Genomic DNA, 22589 nt, shown 5'->3' on the forward strand with positions numbered 1-22589 from the left:
TCACAGTTTTCAGATGCAATTTGGATAAAGTGAAAAAAAAATTGGAAATGTAGGATCAAAAGTTGCAACGTTTGGAAATATTCTTATTGCTCGTTTTTTAATAGAATTGTAACTCGTGATGTTTTGGACAATGATGAAAATCGTAAACGAGCATTAAAGTTATGACGACTGTGCAAAGGGAATAATTCATTTTTTTTTTTTTTAAGGAAGAGATATCCTATTGATCAAGAAACAACCCTCGATAGATTTATTCTTCTGCATGACAACCGTTAATTGAATCGAAATATGAAATCTTATCTGTGAAAACAATTGTTTTTAACAAAATAAAATATTCGAGAGGCTCGTAAGAGTTTTCTGCGCAAAGCTTTATAAAACTGGAAAAGATCATTAAAGCCAATAGCTCTATCGAGCAAAGATTTCTTTTCGACCAACAAATAATCCAATCCAATAAATTCTTCTTCTGAAAGAACCTATATTAAGAGATTCCTCAAAATTCCAAAATTTGAAGAAATACCCAATTATCTAATTATTGAAAAATACATTTGCAGACGGATGATCAAAAGCTTATCGCGTAGAACTCGTTTTTGAACAGAATTGTGATGAGAAAATAAGTTACAATGATTGTACGAGAATAATGGAGAATAATTCGTTATTCTTTTCTGAAACAAGAAGATACTGCCAATAAATCAACAGCATCAAACATTGCACGAAATTATTCTTCTGCAACACATTAGCTCAATCTTATAAAATATGAAATCTCAACCCACCCATCGTGCTCTTTCAACCACTTATTTAACCCATCCATCGATTGTTCCGCCATTTACAGTTTTCAACAAATTAAAATATTCGAATCTCGTTCGAAATTAATTTCTTCGCGCCAAAACCGTGAACCGCGTTTTATTCTAAAAATGGAACATGCCGAGTTGGAATCTCGTTGCAAAAAAGATCGTTGAAATTTCTCGATGGGACAAAAAATATATTTCAAAAATATATCGAGAAGAAAAACGATCGCATCCGTCTTTGCTTTTTCATCTTTCACGAAACGTTCGGTTCGTTTAGAAGAACGATTAACGAGCAACGAGTAAATATTTAAGGAGGAAGGAGAGTTTGAAAACGAGAGAAGCGAAGTCGCGTTTTCAAACTAATATCGAAATTTCAGGAGGAGTCGAAAGTTGGTCGGGGCAAGTTCGACGACAAATGGAACTGGATGGAGCGGGAGTTAGGGCTGGAAACGATACACTTGGTCCATTTCCAAAATTACGGGGAGCAGCAACTTTTGGCGCCGCGTGAAATTTCGCACATAGCCGTCCTTCGAGTTCTTCTTCCTCCTCCTCCTCCTCCTCCTCCTCCTCCTCCTCCTCAAGAATGGATGCCAGTCGATGGTTTATCGAGCGAAAGTTTCGCTTCACGCCACTATCTTACCCCCATTTAATTGCTCCCCCTTCGACCTTCGACGAGTCGAGCACAGGATCCGGTGCTCTCAAAGTTTTGGGCAAAGTTTTTGGAGGAAAGTTGTGTGACCTGGGAAAAAGTGATTTGCCGTTGGACGGATTCGATCTTGTGATTATTATGGAAAATATGGGATCCTCTCTGGGGGTAAGGGGATTTATTTCGAAAGACTTTGCTAGTTTTGAGAGAGAATTTAGTTTTACAGGTTCTTCCGGGGAATTTGTTTCGAGGAAATGTTTCGTGATTCCTTTTGGAGAATTTATTTTGCTGAAACGGTTGCTCCTTTTGAAGAATTTAATACTTCTTTTAAATATATTTCCAAAGGATTGCGATTTTTTTCCTTTTTAAGGGAATTATACAAACTCTTCGATCCTTTGAATAATATTTTAATTTTTTAAACGAAAAAATTTATCTCTTAAGAGTAAACTCTTAATTTGATCATTCAATAAAATAAAGCTAAACAAAATGAAAATTCGTCCGTCTTAAAGTTTAAAAATCGGAATAAAATCGTACAACGAGATGAGAAAAGAGTCGAGGAGGAGACCAACCGGTTCCAAATTTTTTAAACAAAAAAATGTATCTCTTAAGAGTAAACTCTTAATTTGATCATTCAATAAAATAAAGCTAAACAAAATGAAAATTCGTTCGTCTTAAAGTTTAAAAATCGGAATAAAATCGTACAACGAGATGAGAAAAAAGTCGAGCAGGAGAGAAGCCAACCGGTTCCAAATTTTTTAAACAAAAAAATTTATCTCTTAAGAGTAAACTCTTAATTTGATCATTCAATAAAATAAAGCTAAACAAAATGAAAATTCGTTCGTCTTAAAGTTTAAAAATCGGAATAAAATCGTACAACGAGATGAGAAAAGAGTCGAGGAGGAGAGAAGCCAGCCGGTTCCGCAGAATCGTCTAGAAAGAAGCTTTTAGAGGTGCGGATAATTACAGGATGCGCTTGGATCCTGTTACACAGTGACTACGCTTTTAATGGCTCGCCAACCGGCCACCACTACCACCACCATCAACGGGTTAATTGAGTTAACCGAGCACTTCGTCATCTTCCCATCGAGTATCGTGATTCTGTATCAACCTTGGTATCAGCCCAGTTTTTCGATAAATATTCGTGGCGGGCACCGAGCAAACTTTGCGATAAATACGAGAGCTTTTGTAAGCCAGCCGCGTTACAAAAATATCGCAGAAGAAATGCGTGATCGAACGCGTGAACTCCCTTTGGAAACTGTACGCGTCGGATCGGATGCGTTTCAATCTCGTAGAAGAAGAAATAATTGCCTCGAAGAACGATCGAAACAGAGAAACTTGGAAGAAAGAATAATCACAATGGAGCACGATAACGACTTTTTTTTACAGTAAAATGAGAATAATTTGTGTTCTTATAGGATTATTTCCATTTTATTTGTATTATTCAAAATATATATAATTATATATATAATTATAATAAAATATAATTATATATAAAATATATATAATTATATAAAATATATATATATATAATGAAGAATCTTTTAAAATTTTTAGAAATTTTGATAAATTGATTTTAATATAACCGAGTGGTATTATTCGACATACGTTACATAAAATTTTTAATTTTTCTCTTATCTATAGAAAGATGAAAGAAATAAGAAATTGTTTGAAACAATGATCAGAAAGAAAAATTTTATAAGAAATTCCATCGAATTATTTAATTTATAAATCCGCTTTAAAAATTAGAAAAAGTGAAAATATCATAAACGAAATCTCTAAAGGATTAGCTCTAAATAAATATATTTAAAAAGAAAAAAATGGCTCAAAAAGAACGTAGAAAGAAAACCTTCTTCAAAATTCCATCGAATTATTTAATCGATCTGCGTTAAAAATTAGAAAAAGTGAATATCATAAACTCTCTAAAGGATTCTCCAAAGGATTGGCGTTTAAATAAATATACTTAAAAAGAAAAAAAAATAAAAGAAAAAAATAGAGCACATTGTGTACCACCTTCGAAATTCCATCGAATTATTTAATTTATAAATCGCGTTAAAAATTAGAAAAAGTGAAAATATCATAAACGAAATCTCTAAAGGATTGGCGTTTAAATAAATATCATGAATTAAAAAAAAAAAATTGGCGCGAAAAGAACGTAGAAAGAAAATCTTCTTCGAAATTCCATCGAATTATTTAATCGATCCGCGTTAAAAATTAGAAAAAGTGAATAATCATAAACTCTCTAAAATATTCTCTAAAAGATTCTCCAAAGGATTGGCGTTTAAATAAATATGCTTAAAAAGAAAAAAAAATTGGCGCGAAAAGAAAAGGAAGAAAAAAATAAATGTCACGAAGAAAATTCGTCGACGAAACAACGAAACGAAACGGTAATCGGTAATCGGATCCACGATCGCTTGCTACGATAAATTAACGCAAGGTCGGATGGCTTGATCGAGCCGCATGGGCGAGAGGAGGATGGCAACCCGCAAAGCCCCCCTGCGTTTGCTCGATGAACTAGCATCGCGCGTATCTGTCGGCATACTAAATGAAAATCTATCGAATAAATATTGACGTTGATGCGGCTCCCGATGCAGCTTCCTGCTTGTTTGCCGATTAACGGACCTCGGTTATCAGCGTGCCGCGTGCACGCTGTATTATAATCGATCGTTGCGCGCGCCCGCGTCCATGAGAATCCGCCATGTGGCTCGTTACGCGTCAAACTTGGATTGCAAGCGAATTAAACGTCATTCTTTCTCTTTTAAATTCCTCCTCCGGTTGGAAACAACCGGATCGATTCCTTCCCTTCCTTTATCCTTTAATTTCCACGTTTCTTCCATTTCCTTTATCTTTTACTCTCGATCGAAAATATTTATCCGTCTTGGTTTACAATTTTTTTACGATTGTCAGAGGATGAATATCTGGATGAATAAATTCGTTCGTGTTTTCTCCTTTTTCTTTCTTTCTTTCTTTTCTCTCCTCTCGCAAATTCCTCCGAGTCTTATTATGCGAGGCGAAATTGAAATAAGAGGGGAGAAGGAGGAAGAAGAAGAAAGAAAAGAAAGAATTTAAATAAGAGGGGAAAAAATGGTCGCTAAAGAGAACGTAACGATCGGAAATATCGTAGTTGGAGGGACGATGGAGGAGCCGTTTATGCGCATCACTGCATGAAATATACATGATGGTTTCGAGCGAACTCGGTCTATGATGTCTCTTGGGGATGATTTGCATGCTTTGCACCGTGAAACGTTATTTAACGATGAATTTCGGTAACATCGAAAGTGAATTCTAACGCGAAACTGCATTAATACCGGTTGCATACAGATGTCACGCGCGCATACCGTCTCCCCCCCTCCCCTCCCGCGCTCTAACTAATTCTAATGCGATTCCGTATCCCCTAAACTTTCGGTCGGTACACTGTTTGAAAACATCGACTTACTTTCACGGCTGTGAAATTTTTTTTCCTCCTTCTTTACTTTACTCTTTGGAAATATTCGCAATATTGAGAAATGTTAGAAAAGAAAAAAAAATTAGTATTCCAAATATTAACGTTTCGTGTTAAATTTTCATGTAATACAGTTTTCGAGGTATGTTAAAATATATCAAGTATATATAGATGGAAAATTACGATATTTTGTATATAATTAAATTTTCAAAATATATCGACGTGGAAAGTTTAGATATTGCGCAAAGTTTCGTAAGAATTAAATCTTTTTGATTATTTCCAAAAATATTTCAAATCCATATTTTATAAATCGAAAAATATTCTCTTAATGCCTGTATCCTTTCAAATTACCAAATCCTCGAGGAAATAAATTTCTCTCTCTCGTAAAGGGAGCAAAGTTTAAATAAGACGTTTCAATAATCCCGATATTTTTCGCTATAAAGTGCATCAAACTTGTTCGAAATTTCACCTCGAAATCGATACTCTCTTCCTTAATTTCTCCATCCATCCTGTATTTCCTTCCAAGTTGCAGAAATCCCTTGCACATAATGATATTTCGCAAGAAGGGGGAGGAAACGGTAAGAGATTACAATTTCATGAATTCGAAATCCATGCCGCGTTGCAGCTTCTTCCGCGAGAAACTTGAGGAAGAGGAGATTTGTATTTTTCAACGATTGGCAACAGCTTGCGCGGAACAACCGCGCCGATCGAAATCGCATTAATTAACGAATTCGCGAAAAGAAATTTTTGCCAAGATTTTTTTTTTATTTCGAAGTTTAAGTTTAAATTTGTAAACGATTTCTCATAAATTAAAATTCAATCGAAGTTATCTCTTTATTTGTAATTACACACATATTGTAGATACTTGGTGAGAATAATCTGATAAGAAGAAAAGTAAAATATTACATTTCTAAAATTTATCTCGTGAAAAGAAATTTTGATCAAGATTTTATAGACGATTTTTTTTTTATTTTGAACTTTGAATTTAAATTTGAGTTTGTAAACGATTTCTCAATTAAATTAAAATTCAGTCGAAGTTATCTCTTTATTTGTAATTACTAATCTGATAAGAAGAAAAGTAAAATATTATATTTCTAAAATTTATCTCGCAAAAAAAGATTTTAGCCAAGATTTTATAGACGATTTTTTTTTTTATTTCGAAGTTTAAATTTGAGTTTGTAAATGATTTTTCATAAATTAAAATTCAATCGAAGTTATCTCTTTATTTGTAATTACATATGTATTGTAGAAATTTGGTGTCTGTGAGAGCAATCTGATAAGAGGAAAAGTAAAATATTACATTTTTAAAATTTATCTCGCGAAAAGAGATTTTGGTCAAGATTTTATAGACGATTTTTTTTTTTATTTCGAACTTTGAATTTAAATTTGTAAATGATTTCTCATAAATTAAAATTCAATCGAAGTTATCTCTTTATTTGTAATTACATACATTTTGTAGACATTTAGTGTCTGTGAGAGTAATCTGATAAGAAGAAAAGTAAAATATTACATTTCTAAAATTTATTTCGAAATTTAATCTAGAAAATCGATTTGACGCGTGAAATTATTGTAGATACAACAAATTCTCTATTATTCCCTGTATATATTTTGAACGGAATGCAGATGACGTGCAAAATATCCAAACACGTAACATACAATTGTAATCATATTTGAGAAGATATTACCACTTTGATCACTAATTTAATCCCTGTCATTGCTTAATCTCCATTGCTTTATCCGTAAAAATTTCGCAAGAAGAAACAAATGAAATAAGAACGAGCAACAAATTAACCAACCCCCAATAATAATAATCGCAATATCCCTCGTAATCCCCCTTCAGATCTGAAACACCGTCGTTCGCATTTTTATCCTTTTTTTCTTTTCTTTTTTTCTTGTTTCAGGGCCCGCATCCCCGTTGCCCGAGCTTCACGGATACAGCCGTTGCGGCCACGCTTTGGTATTGAAGGGGTTGGTTTTCCCTCAGTGGAAGAGGCGGCCACTGGCCGTCATCGGATCCAGGCTGTTCCTTTATCCAGGTATGCGTTCCAACCCCGGATTCCGCAAATCCAACCGCCCTCCCCTATACATATATACGGATAAGAAACGGGGTTGAAACCGGGTCTAAGACCTGTCGAACCAACGGAAGGCTTGTACAAGGACACAGGCTTTATCTCTCCCCTCTCCCGCTCCATTTCTCGCAATTATTGAAACGTGAATCATCGAGATGAGATTTCTAGCTTGTCGAAACATTCATTTTCTTTCTTTCTTTCTTTCTTTTTTTTAATATCGTAAAATAATGTTGACAGAGTTTTTATTTTATTTTCTTATTTTAGAGATTTAAAACGAGTTCTTTGTATCGTTTGAACGATTGGATTTTAAGATTCGTATTTTTAGGGTTAATTTGAGGGTTGGGAGAAGGATGGAATTTTTATTTCTCGATTTTGGATTTGAAAAGTTAGTTTTTCGTTAAACATTCATTTTCTTTCTTTCTTTCTTTCTTTTTTTTAATATCGTAAAATAATGTTGACAGAGTTTTTATTTTATTCTCTTATTTTAGAGATTTAAAACGAGTTCTTTGTATCGTTTGAACGATTGGATTTTAAGATTCGTATTTTTAGGGTAATTTGAGGGTTGGGGGAAGGATGGAATTTTTATTTTTCGATTTTGGATTTGAAAAGTTAGTTTTTCGTTAAACATTCATTTTCTTTCTTTCTTTCTTTCTTTTTTTTAATATTGTAAAATAATGTTGACAGAGTTTTTATTTTATTCTTTTATTTTAGAGATTTAAAACGAGTTCTTTGTATCGTTTGAACGATTTTAAGATTCGTATTTTTAGGGTTAATTTGAGGGTTGGGGAAAGGATGGAATTTTTATTTCTCGATTTTGGACTTGAAAAGTTAGTTTTTCGTTAAGGGGGATAAGATTTGGAGTAAATGGAAAACTGTTTTGATTTGAAATAGAACAATTGAAGTAAAGAAGTGGAAGAAGCGTTGTTGTTACGAGGCGAGAAAAAGGGATGTTTTCGCGATCGCATATGTGTTTCTTGCCGGCTACTGAGATTCGTAATTCAACTTGGTAATTTTCATTCGACGATCAAAACTTCCGTGAACTCGTTTCGAGAAAGTTTCGACTTATAAATCTCTCCTCCGTCCCTTCGAGTCCTTCCACTCTCGATTGTTTCCCCGTTTTCTGTCCTCGATTTTTATAGTTTCAACTTCTGGCCGAGGTATCGAGCGTTTTCCACTTGTACGATATAAAAATATAGCCGGGAAAGTGGACGATTCGAAGAGAAGAATTAATACACTTTCAGAATATAAGAAAAGTTTGCTGTGGAAAAGTTACGACAAGATCTTCTTCAAGAATTATTCCAGGAACTAATTGAACATTTTAAACGAGTAAACCTCGTAGTTTTAATAATTTCGAGAATGAGAATCGAGCGTGAATATAAAAATCAATCGCTGACGGAATATAGAAAATATAATAATCAAATTCAATAATAAATGTTATATATAAATGTAATTCTAAAAAAAATTCAATTCGCACATTCATACGTCACAAACACATTTCTCCTTTCTAGCGCGAATCTCTATCTGAAAATTCAAAATTTTTTTATAAAATCCTTTTATAACGAGAAATAGACACATCCTTTAAAATTTTTTCATTCCAAATTTGTGAAATTTCAAATTTTCAAAATTCGTACATAGAAAAATTTCCCTTCAATTACCAAAATAAATTCCACTATCATCGAGAATATAACAAAATTCACGCATCAATTAACGCAAAATTAACTCTTGTTACAAACATATTTCTCCTTTGTAGCACGAATCTCTATCTGAAAATTCAAAATTTTCTCATAATAATTCCTTTTATAACAAAAAATTAGCGCACATCACAAATTACAATTAGACACATCCTTTAAAATTTTTTCATTCCAAATTTGTGAAATTTCAAATTTTCAAAATTCGTCGAAAAATTTCCCTTCAATTACCAAAATAAATTCCACTATCATCGACAATATAATTCACGCAAAATTAATATACATATTTCTATATCGCAAATCACTCGCGAATCTCTGTCTGAAAATTCCAAATTTTCTCATAATAAATCCTTTTATAACGAGAAATTGGCGCACATCACAAATTACAATCCTTTAAAATTTTTTCATTCCAAATTTGTGAAATTTCAAATTTTCAAAATTCGTACATCGAAAAATTTCCCTTCAATTACCAAAATAAATTCCACCATTATTGAGAATATAATTCACACAAAATTAACATACATATTTCTGTATCACTCTGTCTGAAAATTCAAAATTTTCTCATAATAAATCCTTTTATAACAAGAAATTGGCGCACATCACAAATTACAATTAGACGCGTCCTTTAAAAATATTGGAAAATCCTTCCTCGAATGGAAATAAATTTTCCTCCATCGGGTTGCGGAGAATGGAACTATGGAAATATCTGTGGATAGGATCGTTTTGTCGGGGGATAGCGTCTCGTGGAAAGAAAACATGTCCGATATCGAGCGGCGCAATTTATGTTCGGCTTTGATTTATCCAGAGGAGAAAGAGAAGGGGGGGGGAGAGTTGCACGCCGATCAATCGTCGGATTCATCGGGCGAAATCGTTTGAAAGGAGGACCTAAGGTCCTCCCTCGAATGACTGATAACCGAACTTTAAATTGGATTTTCTTCTCGCAAACCGCTTGACCATTCGAGATAAGAAACTGTGGATGAAAACATCCCAAACGTTGGTTCGAGAGGAGGAATTGGTGTATTTCGCGTGGATTAATCCTGGTCGGCCAACCACTGTCGGTGTTTTAGATGGATGTTTGCTGGCCCTCGTTGGAAAGAAACGGTGGTATTGTAATTGAAAGGAAGGGAAGAGGGGGGGAAATGAAGTAGAAGAGCGCTTTGTTCGAAACTTCTTTCGGCGAGGCTTCGTTAATCGTGTTACTCCAAGATTCGATTTCTTGTTCCTCGAAGGGAATAATGATTAATCGTTGGGTATAGTATTTCTTCTGTTTCTTGCCGATATTGCCGATTTTTTTTCAAATTTTGTTTCTCTTTTCCTCTTTTCGTTCAATCTTTCAAGATTTTCGAATTTGCGCTTTAAGAATTTTCCTTATGTGAATTTATTATTTCGTTTTAAATATTTAAGAATTCGTTTGCGATCGAGTATGGTAGGCTTGATAGAATAAATCAATCGAAATCAGTGTTTATAACGTATGCTCGAGAGTCCAAAAATGAGAAATGGTGGTTTCGCAAGAAGAAACAATTGGCAGGCAAAAATATATCGATATTAATTTCGTATATCATTTGTTCCAAGGATCAAGGCGTATAAAAATTGTGATAAATGAAAAATACATAGAACGAATCTAATAAACCGATCCCACAAGTACTCTTAATAACTACGAAGAAAATAATTAGATCATGATATGAATATATAATTCTAACCAATCTAACCACAAGGACTGGCCTCTTTGATTCAACACTGTATATGATTTTGCTCAAACGTGTTCAGTGAACGTGTTCAATATTTTTCCACAACATCTGAACTGTTCTTATTCCTATATTATTCCAAGACAGAGTATCATCAACTAAAAGAAAAGAAACTGGAGGGATCTCATCCTTTCTAATTTAAACACATGTAATAAATTTTAAATTTCGAACGAATTACCTTCGCTCGCATTGAATTGGAACATCGTTTGGCCACGTTTCACGGCGATTCGATTCTCTGTCCATTTTTACGCGGGCGTCGACGAGTTCTTTCGAAAGATAAAGCCACGTCAGTTGAGGGTGAAACGAAAACATCCACGATTCCACGGCCTCTCGAAACTATCCTCCTCCTCCTCCTGAATTCCTCTTCCTATCCTGTCCACGAAACACCATGATTTATCTACGTCCTGTCCTTTATCCTCGTGGAACGATTCTGTCACCGTTGGCGCGGCTACGGTTCCGCTCGCGGATCAAGAATTTCTTTCACCAACGGAGAAAAGGATTTATCGCGTTGACACGCAATTACGATTTTAAACACATCCCGCAAACGGTTGAAGTTGATCGTCTCGAAAATAATATCGGGATAGATCTAGTATTGAAATATCTTTTTTCTATCTTTTTTCCAGAGAAAGAAGAATATATAGAGAGAGGAATTGTATTATTTATATTTTTATTTATCATTCGAAATTTAATAAAGGATATGATTGTAGTAATGAGGAATGAGAAGAGGAAATACAAAGAAGGATATATTATAATAGAGAAATTTGATAGCTTGGAAATCGTATATTTTCATTAATAATTCCAATCGATGTTTTTCGTACAATTTGGAAATATTATGCTTTACGTTAATGAGGAATTTAAAGAAATTTAATATTTCGATATTTCTTTAATAATTTCGAAACGAGACGTGTACGAAATTTTACAATACAATTATTTTACGAGAGATTCAATAATTCGTATTTTTAAATCTAGTAGAAGAAGACGTATTTCATCTAAAAATATATATCGTTAAGAAGAATCTTGTTCAAACATTTATTCAGACATAAAAATTTAAACAACCCACCATCCTTCCTCGATAATTATCCACAAAATTCACCGTGACGCGCTAGTCCAGTCCCCCCTCCCCCTAATCCGGAAAAAACGAGCCATAAATTGCCATAAACTGACGTGGAGGGAGAGCAGGGATCGTATTTCTCATTAAAAGATGGAGGGAACGAGGGTCGCCCCTCTTAACGGAGACACGAAGGATCTCGTGGAAAGATAATCCACGATGGATCTAGCGATAGGGGGCTAATCGCTTCTCTGTACCGCCGTGGAATGAATCGATAGTCGTCGTGCTCGTCACAAGGGAGGGAGGGGAGTGGGTGAGACGTGTCGGCCGAGCTGTCGATCGTAAATTGCAGAGAGGGGGAGAAAAAAGAAGAGGAAGAGAAAAAAACAATGCGCTCGGATGAAACGAAAAAACGAAGTGTCTTGTCCCGAAATTAATCGATCGGCAAGTTTTTTTCGCTGTTCCGCCTGATACCTCGAAAGAGGAGGAGAAAGGAAAGGAAAAAAGGAAAAGGAGCGGGTGAAACGAAATGGAAGGAGGGGATAGAAATTGGATAAATGGAAGGATTGAACGGTTTCGACTTTCGAAGCCGACGAAACTAGCCGCGAAAAGGAAGAGGAAGAAACTCGTAGGGGAAAACGTGAATTTTAAGGGTCGATCGATCGTGCAAAAAAGGACAAAGTTGGAATAAATAAATGTGAAACGAGAAAAGGAGAGATAAAGGTAGAACGTGGTTCTGTATCGAAGATTGAACGAAGAGAGAGAGAGAGTCTTTGAACGAGGAACGAAACGAAAGAAAACGTGGAACGAGAAAAAAGAAAGAAGAAAGGGAAGAAAAGGAGAGAGAGACTGAAAAAACGATATCGTTGGACGGAATCTTTAAAAGATAGAAATGATAGAACAGAGGTAGAAATAGATAGAGGAAGGGAATAAGAAAAACGGGGAGAAATGATTAGATAGGAATCTTTGGAGAAGAGAAATTCGAGATAGAGAGAGAAAAATGGAAGAAAAATTGGGACGACGATCGGGATAGATTTGGAAAAGAGTGATTCGAATAACGGAGAAATGGGAATAAATAAGGAAAGATGGGAGAAAGAGACGTAGTTGAGTGATATCGATTGAACGGAATCTTTGACAGATCCGAAGAATAAAATGAGTGAAAAGGGGAAGAGTAAAGGATCGACGATTGGACGGAATTCTTGAAATAGAGATCAAAATTGAAGGGAAAAGGAGGAGGAGGAGGGAAGAAAAAGGCATATCGTGTCTGTTTTCCATGGCGTTGCGCTTCCATTTGTTGAGCTGCAAGTTGAAATATCGAACCTGGATGGAGAAGCCGGGCCGAGGAGGAGTGATTTGATTCCGGGCACGTTCGGCAAAGCGACGTTCAACCTCGTTGTCATTTGATAAAAATGTCGGAATCAATGGCCGTTTCGTATGGATCCGTTCGCGGAACCTCGTCGATCGCAGCAACGCCCCTGTAGGCCGGCAAATGGCCCCTGATATTGGGGGGAGAAGAGAGGTGAAAAAGGTGCAAAATACCTTTGTAAATATCGCTTTGATCCGACTTGAAAGCGCCAAGTCCATCGGAAAATTACTCGTGTTTTCTCTCTTTCTCTCTCTTTATCTGTGAGTGCATCCGTGTTTTTATTCCATTAAGAATTGTCGCGAAATTTGGGTGAAAGTTGATTTCGAGATAGGAGGTTTACGTTTGGACAAAATTAAGGAAAGGAAAAAGGAAAAAGGTTCTGTTTTTCTGTTTTTTAACAAAATCCTATAAATTGAATATTCCTACAAAAAAGAAATCTTCTTTATTTTTCTTTCCCTATTAATTCTAACGTGACATTCCAATTCCATCGTTAAATTTCGATGGAATATTTCGGTGATAAAAAGAAAAAGAATTTTTTTTTTCGGCCGATTTTGACTAATTTAAACTCTGGAAACTAATACACTAAAACAAAGTTGGAAAGTAAAAATCGAATTAAAAGCCGGTACCGCGTCAAAGAGCTCTGAACTCTCTCTCTCTCTCTCTCTTACACATTCACAAATTTCCAACCCTCGTGCTTCTCATTTTCGGACGTCTCTCCGCTAATCCAAACTTCCTAATTATCCTCTCCCCTCCTCCCCTCCTCCCCTGTACACAGTGCGCGCATCTTCATCAACGATCTCGAACGAAAGGAGGATCTCGAATTAACTGTGAAGGGCCGAGCGAAAAGTAGAAAGGCGACGAAAGGCTCTCCTTGAAACGGATCGATTTCATCGATCGACCCGAAAACGAGAACCGAGAGAGAGAGAGAGAGAGATCGATACGAAATTTGGGAGGAAGAAGCGTGGAAAAGTAAATGAATCGGTGAGCGTAACGAGCGCTGTTAAGGAAGTGGACGAGCAGGGATTCTTGTCCCTGTTTCGTTCCACTCGCCACCTGTTACCGACCGTTTTAGTCAGTTTAATCAACTGCTGGAGGGAGGAAAATCTCGAAGCTCCCCTCCCCTCGAAATCACGCGACAAATCCATCACGGAGAAGGATGGATTTAGAGTTGACCGTTCCTTTTGAATCCTCGTTTCGGTGGATGATTTGTTCGGTGATTTGCGTCGTTGATGAAAGCTGAGCATGCGGAGGACGTTTCGAGATATACTGATGGTTTTTGGTAGACCTTCGATACGGTTTACGTGAGAAATGTGAAGAAATTTTGTAAATTTTTGAAGCGGTTGTTGGAAGATTATATTTTAAAGGGTTAATTAACAAAGCAAGATTTGAATTAAATATAAAAGAGAGTTTTTAGTATTTATATATTTATTTTTTAAATGATGAATCATAAAGTACATAGAATAGGATTATTTATGAAATAACACATCGAGCAAATGATTCTCAGCTGTTCTTTTTTCAGGGTTGCCAACAATTTGATGCAAAAATGGCGGCAAATTCAAATCTTGCGTTAATTTTGGGACACTCTTTATTATGTTATGATTCAAAAGCAATGAACATTTATTTTTTAAATGATGAATCATAAAGTACATAGGATAGGGTTATTTATGGAATCATCGAGCAAATGATTCTCAGCTGTTCTTTTTTCAGGGTTACCAACAACCTTGATGCAAAAATGGCGGCAAATTCAAATCTTGCGTTAATTTTGGGACACCCTTTATTATATTAAGATTCAAAAACGATGAACATTTCGAATACGACTGTTTCAGGGAAACTAGATGGCGTTGATTATGAAATTTTGTAATGATGAGAGAAATTTTTCGTGTAAATATTTTTATCGGAAGATTTCATATTGGAGAAATGAATGAAATTCTTCCCGACGAATTTTCGAAGTATTCGAAAAAATTCCAGAATGACGGACATATATTGAATCAAATACGATTGTTCTTTTATTATTATATTTTAGAAAGATGAATAATCGTGGTTTCTCGAAAAATTTCCCTTTAAATCAACGCGAGTATTAACGCGAACATTCTCCAAATCGAGTTGAAAATTCCAAAGTTTGTTCGAAATATTCGATTTTCGATTCTCCTGCTCGTTTCGTGGATCGCGAATAAAAATTGCAGAGAACCTCGGCCGATTTTCCTCTCTCGGGCGGAAGGCAAACAACGGACGCGTCGGTTTCAACGATTTTCTTACGAGCACAGGTGAAGAAAACAACCGAATCACCGTATAAATATTCATCGGCCGATTTAAATTCATAACCGGGTACGCAAATCGACCGACTCGTGTTTTATTTTCTCGTATATATACACGCGTGTGCACGTGTAACGTGAGAATAATCGAACGCTTCGAGAAAAATGAAATTTTTCTCCCTCCAAGTCCCTCCTCCTTCTATCTAACTCCTGGTAACGGAGCAGGCAAGTTTTCTTCGCTTCTCGATCACAATATTTTTTTTCCTTCGATCCATTTTGATTTCGAAATATTTACTTTCTGTGGAGAAATGGGAATTTTGCAAGCGAACTGCGATGTTTCGTTGGAATATGCGAAAAACAGTTATTTCGACGATCTCTGGAGTGTCGTCCGCTTAAACGGATCTAATTCTCGCCCTCCCCATCAAAAAGTTTCGCTCTCTAATTCCCTTAAATTCATTTAGACAGGAAATCTCTCGAATCCCGTGCGAGCTACGTTACACTAAATATTGCACGGTATAAATTTTAATAAAATATATAGCACACTCACAAATTAGAATCTCAACTCTCGAATCACCTTAAGAAATAGCGTTATTAAACTTCCAATGATCAAATATATTATTGCTTTTTATCAATTCTCTTCGTCACGTATTTAGGATGAATATAATCGAACGATCAATGCTGTTGATTTAATTTAATATAAATCCTTAAACTATTGGGTTGGCAACTAAGTAATTGCGGATTTCAGTTGAAGTTGATGACGACCTAATCGAAGCAATAATCGATTCGGATCATCACAGTACAATTCGTGAGATTGCAGAGAAGCTTCATGTATCGCATACATGCATCGAAAACCACTTAAAACAACTTGGCTATGTTCGAAAACTCGATACATGAGTTCCTCGCGAACTGAAAGAAGAGCATTTAACGCAACGCATTAACAGCTGCGATTTGCTAAAGAAACGTAATGAAAATGATCCATTTTTAAAACGACTGATAACTGGCGATGAAAAATGGGTTGTTTACAACAATATCGAGCGGAAAAGATGGTGGAGCAGGCCACATGAACCAGCTCGAACAACATCAAAAGCTGGTATTCGTCGAAAGAAGGTTTTGTTATCAGTTTGGTGGGATTACAAAGGAATTGTCTATTTTGAACTCTTATCACCCAACCGAACGATCAATTCTGTTGTCTACATTGAACAACTAACGAAATTAAACAATGCAGTTGAAGAAAAGCGGCCCGAATTGACAAATCGAAAAGATGTTGTATTCCATCGTGACAATGCAAGGCCACACGCATCTTTGGTCACTCGGCAAAAATTATTGGAGCTTGGTTGGGATGTTTTGCCACATCCACCATATAGTCCTGACCATCCGATTACTTTTTGTTTCGATCTTTACAAAACTCCTTGAATGATAAAAATTTCAATAACGATGATGATATCAAATCGTATCTGATTCAGTTTTTTGCTAATAAAAACCACAAGTTTTATGAACGTGGGATTATGATGCTGGCTGAAAGATGGCAAAAGATCATTGATCAAAATGGGCAACACATTACGGAATAAAGTTATTTAGTTCCATGAAAAAATTGTCTTTGATTTTCTAAAAAAAATCCGCAATTACTTAGTTGCCAACCCAATAGGTTTGTCTGTATCAGCACGAGATCGAAGTTACATTTTGAAATCTAAATCTGAAAATTCGGTCCAATTCTGCAGATTCGTCGTTTCATTTTGCATGTGAACGAACTGCATCGATCACGTGCACCGTGCAAACAGCGCGATTTGAAAAGAGAAGATAAACAAGCGGAGGAGGAGGGAGCGCAAAGTGAGCAGCAGCAGCGTGATCAGAGTGGTGAGCGAGCGGTGATCAGCGGCTCATTGGTCAACCGTTGCTTTTCCATGATGATGATGATGATGCGTGAATCGACGAAATTACGATTTAATTTCAGCGAATTTCGGAAAATTTCGCTGTGCAAATTTGTTTGTCTCCGAAGAAAATCGATCGGTTTCGAGCATCCTCGAGGAAAAGTTCTTTTTCGCTCGATAACGAGTCGAAGCGTTCGAGATCGCCAAAAGTTTTCTCGAAAACTTTTAATTAACCGACGCCAAATCGTTTATCTCGTTGTTACTTTGCGCGTTGATTTCGAGTTGGATCGAACTATTCTTTCGGCAACAACGGAATTTCATCGATTTTTCCTTCCTCTTCCCTCCAATTCTTTTTTTAAAAAATTTTTATCTCGTCATTTTTCCTCCACTCGCAATTTTCTGCAATACAAATTTATGCATTAAAGTCAAGTTTTATCAATTTTCATCCCCCTCCTTTCTTATTACAAAAATGTAATACTTTCGCCCGATTCCTCGTTAAATTATTCATTCACCGATCTGGTCGAAACTATTAATTTATACGCTGAACGAGCGTATAAATTCAGATTCTTGATTAAACTAAATTACACGATAAATTCGCATTATCAGGAACCGAATTATGGTTAACCGTCGAATATTACGAGTATATACGATGATAAAACCTTCGAATTCGAAACTTAAGAGAACTTAAAAAAGAAAATATCTCTTTCCATCTCCAAGATTAATAAACGAGAACGAAAGTTTAAATTAAATTGAAGGAAGACCGTTTTTCTTTTGTTGCAAACGGGAATATCATGGATTTACACGAGTCTACGGAGGATTACTTTTCGCGAGACGATCGTCCCCGAGCGGTTAATATTATCGGCAGAGTCGTATATACGCATTAGTGCGCAATTGTTTTCGCCGAATCACCAATTATTAATTCCCTTCCCCCGAGCGAATACCCCGATGTCGTCCCATAAGTGGTCTCCGTTAAAATATGATACACACGGGCGTGAAAATTAATATACGTGGCGCCCAATTTCAAGATTTGAAATTGTATCGTGATTGTGAAACGAACGATTGTGTGTATATTCGTTTATTCGTTTATCGGATATCGATTGAAAATGTATGGAGAGCGATCCTCCTATGGAGGGGAAATTGTTCATCGTTATATCGTGAAATTACGTACGTGTCTCTTTCAACGACTTTGACGAGAGATTTGTGCAATTTCGAAACGAATTTCGCTTGTTTCCAAGTGAAGAAATTAGAAAAGTTTTACAAAAACTTGGAGTTATGTTATTTACACAGAATCCAAGATCCTTAAATTACAAATATGGATGGTAAAAAATTTCAACCTTTCCTCTCGATTCGAAGTCCAAAAATTTTGAAAGGAAATCGATATCAAAAATTTTATTATAAAATCAACGTTACGAGGAAAATTTCAGGAACGATTCTTCTCCATTTCACGAACAACCGAACAATTATGGCCGAGCTCGACGAACGTTATTATTCCAATCATCCCACCACCCGAGGGATGCTTGATTCCAATTGATCGTATCGCGGCGTCGGGCAAATAAAATCCGATTTGCATCGCTGTTTTCCCGGAAAAGGTTTGGAAAGGGGGAGGGATATCGAAGAGAGAGAGAGAGGGAGAGGGAGATGGGCCGCGTTGTCAAACCGCGAGCACCGCGTTACGCGTGGTTCACGCGGCGTGAAACGAACGTGGCTGGGATTTGAAACCCACCCTCCCTCTCATCCCTCCCCGAAACATGGATGGACAGCTGCCACCCGTAGTCCCGTGTAATTAGATGACGCGGCTCGGCCGCGTTTGTCACTGTCAAAAAGCCGGTGGAACTGTTGATCCGTCCTGAATTTACCTCGTTCGAGAGGCAATCGTGGTAACGTTCCACGATGAAACGATTTTTTTCGCGAGACGATGACACAGTTTGAGGATAAGATAGAAGGAAGCAAAAGTTTGAAAGGATACTCAAAGTGGAAAGGATGGGAGTAAGATATGATGCTTATTGTGAAAGTAGAATGAGATATAGAAATAGTCTATTAACATCTATAATATAGATGCTTTAATTTTTATTCTGTAACCGATGAGAAGGATAACAAATGTGTTTGTATAAACAGTTGTTTAAGTTCTAGATTCAGTAAGAGAAGTGTTATATATTTTATCAAATGTATCAAAGATAACAAGTTTCTAATCTATTAATAACTGTTTGAACTAGATTCAGAAAGAGAATGTAAAAGTGATAATGACATAGAATATAGAAAAAAATATCAGACACTTAGTATCTAGAGTAGTAGTATCTTATCAAACGTACTAAAGATAACAAGTTTCTAGATTAATAAAAATGTTTAATCTAGATTCAGAAAGAGAATGTAAAAGTGTGATGTGACAATGACATAGAATATAGAAAAAGTGTCAGACACTTAGTATCTAGAGTACTAGTATCTTATCAAGTGTATCAATGATAGCAGAAAGATAACAAGTTTCTATATTAATAAATGTTTAGTTTAGATTTAGAAAGAGAATATAAAAGTGATATAATATTGGAATAGAATATAGAAGAAGTGTCATACACAAAGTGTCTAAATCAATAAACTGGAACTTAATTTTTATCTTACCTAGTGTATATACCAATGATAACTGAAAGATAAGTGTCTGGATTAATAGCTGTTTAGTCTAGATTGAGAAAGAGAATGTAAAAGTGTCAGACACTTAATATCTAGATCAATAGCTGATACATAGAATTAAATTTTTATCTTATCAATGAGTGTATCAAGGATGAATAGGAAAAATAAACAAGTATCTGGGAATTAATAGCTGTTTAATTTAAATTTAGAAGAATGTGAAAAGGATAAGAGCATAGAAGAAACGTGTGATGAAGAAAGTAAAATATGCATACATTGAAACAATTTATTTTTATCGTTAACGAAATATCCATATATTATACCCTCGATGCGTATCGATAAGGTGACCAATCTCAATTCCAAGCTTGCTGATTGAAAATGGGTCGCGTGACAATAACGGGGGGAAGTCAAATTGGTCGTAACTAAATTCGAAATCAATCATCCCGATTCCAGCCTGTCCTGAATCTCGGCCAGAGTGGATGGAACTGGCCGGTGGGGGTGCGGTGTGCTATGCCCCGTCACGTCTGGGTAAACTCGTGCTGCGTATCACTGGATTTCCAAGGGTCACTCACCAGTGTCATCAGAGTCAACAACAGGAGGACAGTCACCATCGCGAGACGAGACACTTATATCTTGGCTTTCACCACCCCTGGGACAGAGACTTGTGGAAAAGTTGGATTAAACAGGTAAGTCAAACACAAGGGTCTTCTCTCTCTCTCTCTCTCTCTCTCCACTACTACCTAGCAAACTTTCCACGATGACCATGCTCCTGGATTTTCCTTTCTTACATTTTTTTTTTTATTATTTTTCTACGTCATTTCTTTTTTCGTTACGTTTTTTGCGGTTAAGGGAGAAGAAAAATTGGAAAGAGAAGATAGGAACAAAAATATTCTCTTTGAAATTTTATTTTATATAGTCAACAGGGATGAATTATGGAATTCGTGGTACGATTCAATTGCTCGAAACAACCATTTTCTTTTATTGACCAATAATATTCGTTGCGCAATATTTTAAATTAAAAAATTTATACCTCGCCCAAAACTTTCCATTTTCTCTTCCTCTCGTTTCAAATTTTCCAAAAAATTGTTATTCCTTATTATATCGGGTTACTACCTATCAGGAGGGACGGAAAAATCCATGGAGAAACGGAGATTTCAATCTCGAAGCTCCTCCTCCTTCTTCTCTCCCCAAAATTTCAAATTTCAAGCATAACAATAACAAAAACAGTGACAAGGAGGAGCCACGATAAATATTTATTCGAAATTATTCGTATCCTTCCTAGAGGAGAAGAAACGGAAGTGTGTGACAATTCTTGGACGGAATGCGAGCGTTAAAAATTAGATTGGGGATTAAATTGGCCGTGACCGAATGGCTTCCCTTCCGGGGTGGTTCCTTTGTGATCGCGCCCTTAATTGAAATTGGCAACTCGTTTAATCCCCCCTCCCCTCGATGAATCGGTTGAAACGCGATCCAAACGATTAAACTCTCGCGCGCTTCTCGCAGGACCTCCGCCGAGTTTTAACGCCCTAAGTAATTAGAATTAATCTTTTGGCGAGGAGAAGAATATCGAAGGAGGAGGGAGAGGAGTCAATGATCAATCGTGATTTGAATTGACGAGAGAGCATATTGATATTATATATTTTTTTATTAATATTCTGGGAGATGAAAATTTCGTTGACGAGTATTTTGGAGAGCAAGTTGAGAAATTGATTGTTCAAGCGAATGAAAGGAAAGAGGAGAGGTAATAACGGTGATGTTTTAATTAATGATTTTTTTTTTTATTTTAGTGTATTGTTTGTGTTGTCATTAATCGTCTCTTTAATTATGATTATTGCATTTTTATTTTATTTATCTTTTAACATTATCCTCCGAGTATCCAGGTCTGCATAATGCATAAATATGCAGTTTATTTCACGATACATTGAATCGTATAATGAATAAAGCAAATGTATTTTCAATTCACGTCACATTTGCAACTCGTTGCGTTTAATGAAAAGACAAAATTTTACCAAGATATCGTATTATTTATACGGAATTCTGCAAAGCTACCGTTTAAAATTATTGCATATATTTAAAATTAAATTAAGCGGACAATTAATTATTTATCCGGTAAAATTGTAAGAAGACAATCGTCTTGTTAAATCGGTAAGAAAAGTACATTTTCTTGGCCTCGTTCTTTATATCTGATCGATCCATAAATTCATAATTTTCGAATCAACTTAGGAAAACGATACTTCCTCGTTCCTTCATTTTTCTTCGATAATTAAATTTAAAATTAAATTATCAAAATAATTCGTTAGGAAAATTTTATTCCAAACCTCGTCAATTTACGTTCCATCAACTTTTTTCGATATTAAATTCACGAAGGAGTGAAAACTTGATCGTATTATCAATCATAAACAATTTATCCCTTTATTCTCGCAAGAAAAAATTCATTCTCATTCTCGCTCGACAATCGACTTATATAAATCCAAATTAATATCGATAACACCCCCTTCCATTCCATCAACTTGCTCCAATATTAAATTTAAAAAAAAGAAATTGATCATCGACGAGTTAATTTACATCTCCTTCGTATCCCTCCCAAACTATATAAGAAAATTCCTATACCTCCTCCACGATCAAATCGACCTTGTTCCTTCGACCAATCCATCTCCAAGTGGCGTAAAATCGACGCGGGTCACGATAAAGCGGCCATTTCGAGCGTGGGCCATCGTGACGGCGCAATATTCATGGCGTGGCACGTGGTATCCTCCCTCCCCTTTAAAATCGAGAATTCAGCGGCGGAGCACGATGAATTCAATAAAATGAACCGACACCAAAGAAGTCCAATGGCCGCCAGTATCGAAGGAAGGGGATGCTTTTGCATTTTTCCATCGGTGGATCGTTATCCAAAAACGAAGAGAATTCGTTCGATATTTGTTCCGAACGCCGCTCTTATATCCTGGAAACCATTGACCTGAACTCTGTTCTCTCTCGATGCTCGAGATCCGTTTTTCTCAAAAAGATACGCCTGAGACTGCATTCACGACCAGCCTGGCTGCGGAAATAAAGAAAGTGAGCTCTG

At 36.0% G+C, this 22589-nt stretch overlaps 1 protein-coding gene across 1 annotated transcript in view; it reads left to right on the top strand.

Annotated features, from left to right (window-relative positions):
• LOC410926 (PH domain leucine-rich repeat-containing protein phosphatase 2) overlaps positions 1-22589 on the top strand; it is a 109713-nt gene that overhangs the window by 37833 nt on the left and 49291 nt on the right. Inside the window, exons 4-5 of the mRNA XM_026439470.1 lie at positions 6769-6903; positions 19976-20208. Of these exons, the coding sequence (XP_026295255.1) occupies positions 6769-6903; positions 19976-20208 (368 nt within the window). The remainder of the gene's footprint in view (positions 1-6768; positions 6904-19975; positions 20209-22589) is intronic.

The sequence above is a fragment of the Apis mellifera genome, linkage group LG3 (genome assembly GCF_003254395.2).
Source record: "Apis mellifera strain DH4 linkage group LG3, Amel_HAv3.1, whole genome shotgun sequence".
NCBI lineage: Eukaryota > Metazoa > Arthropoda > Insecta > Hymenoptera > Apidae > Apis > Apis mellifera.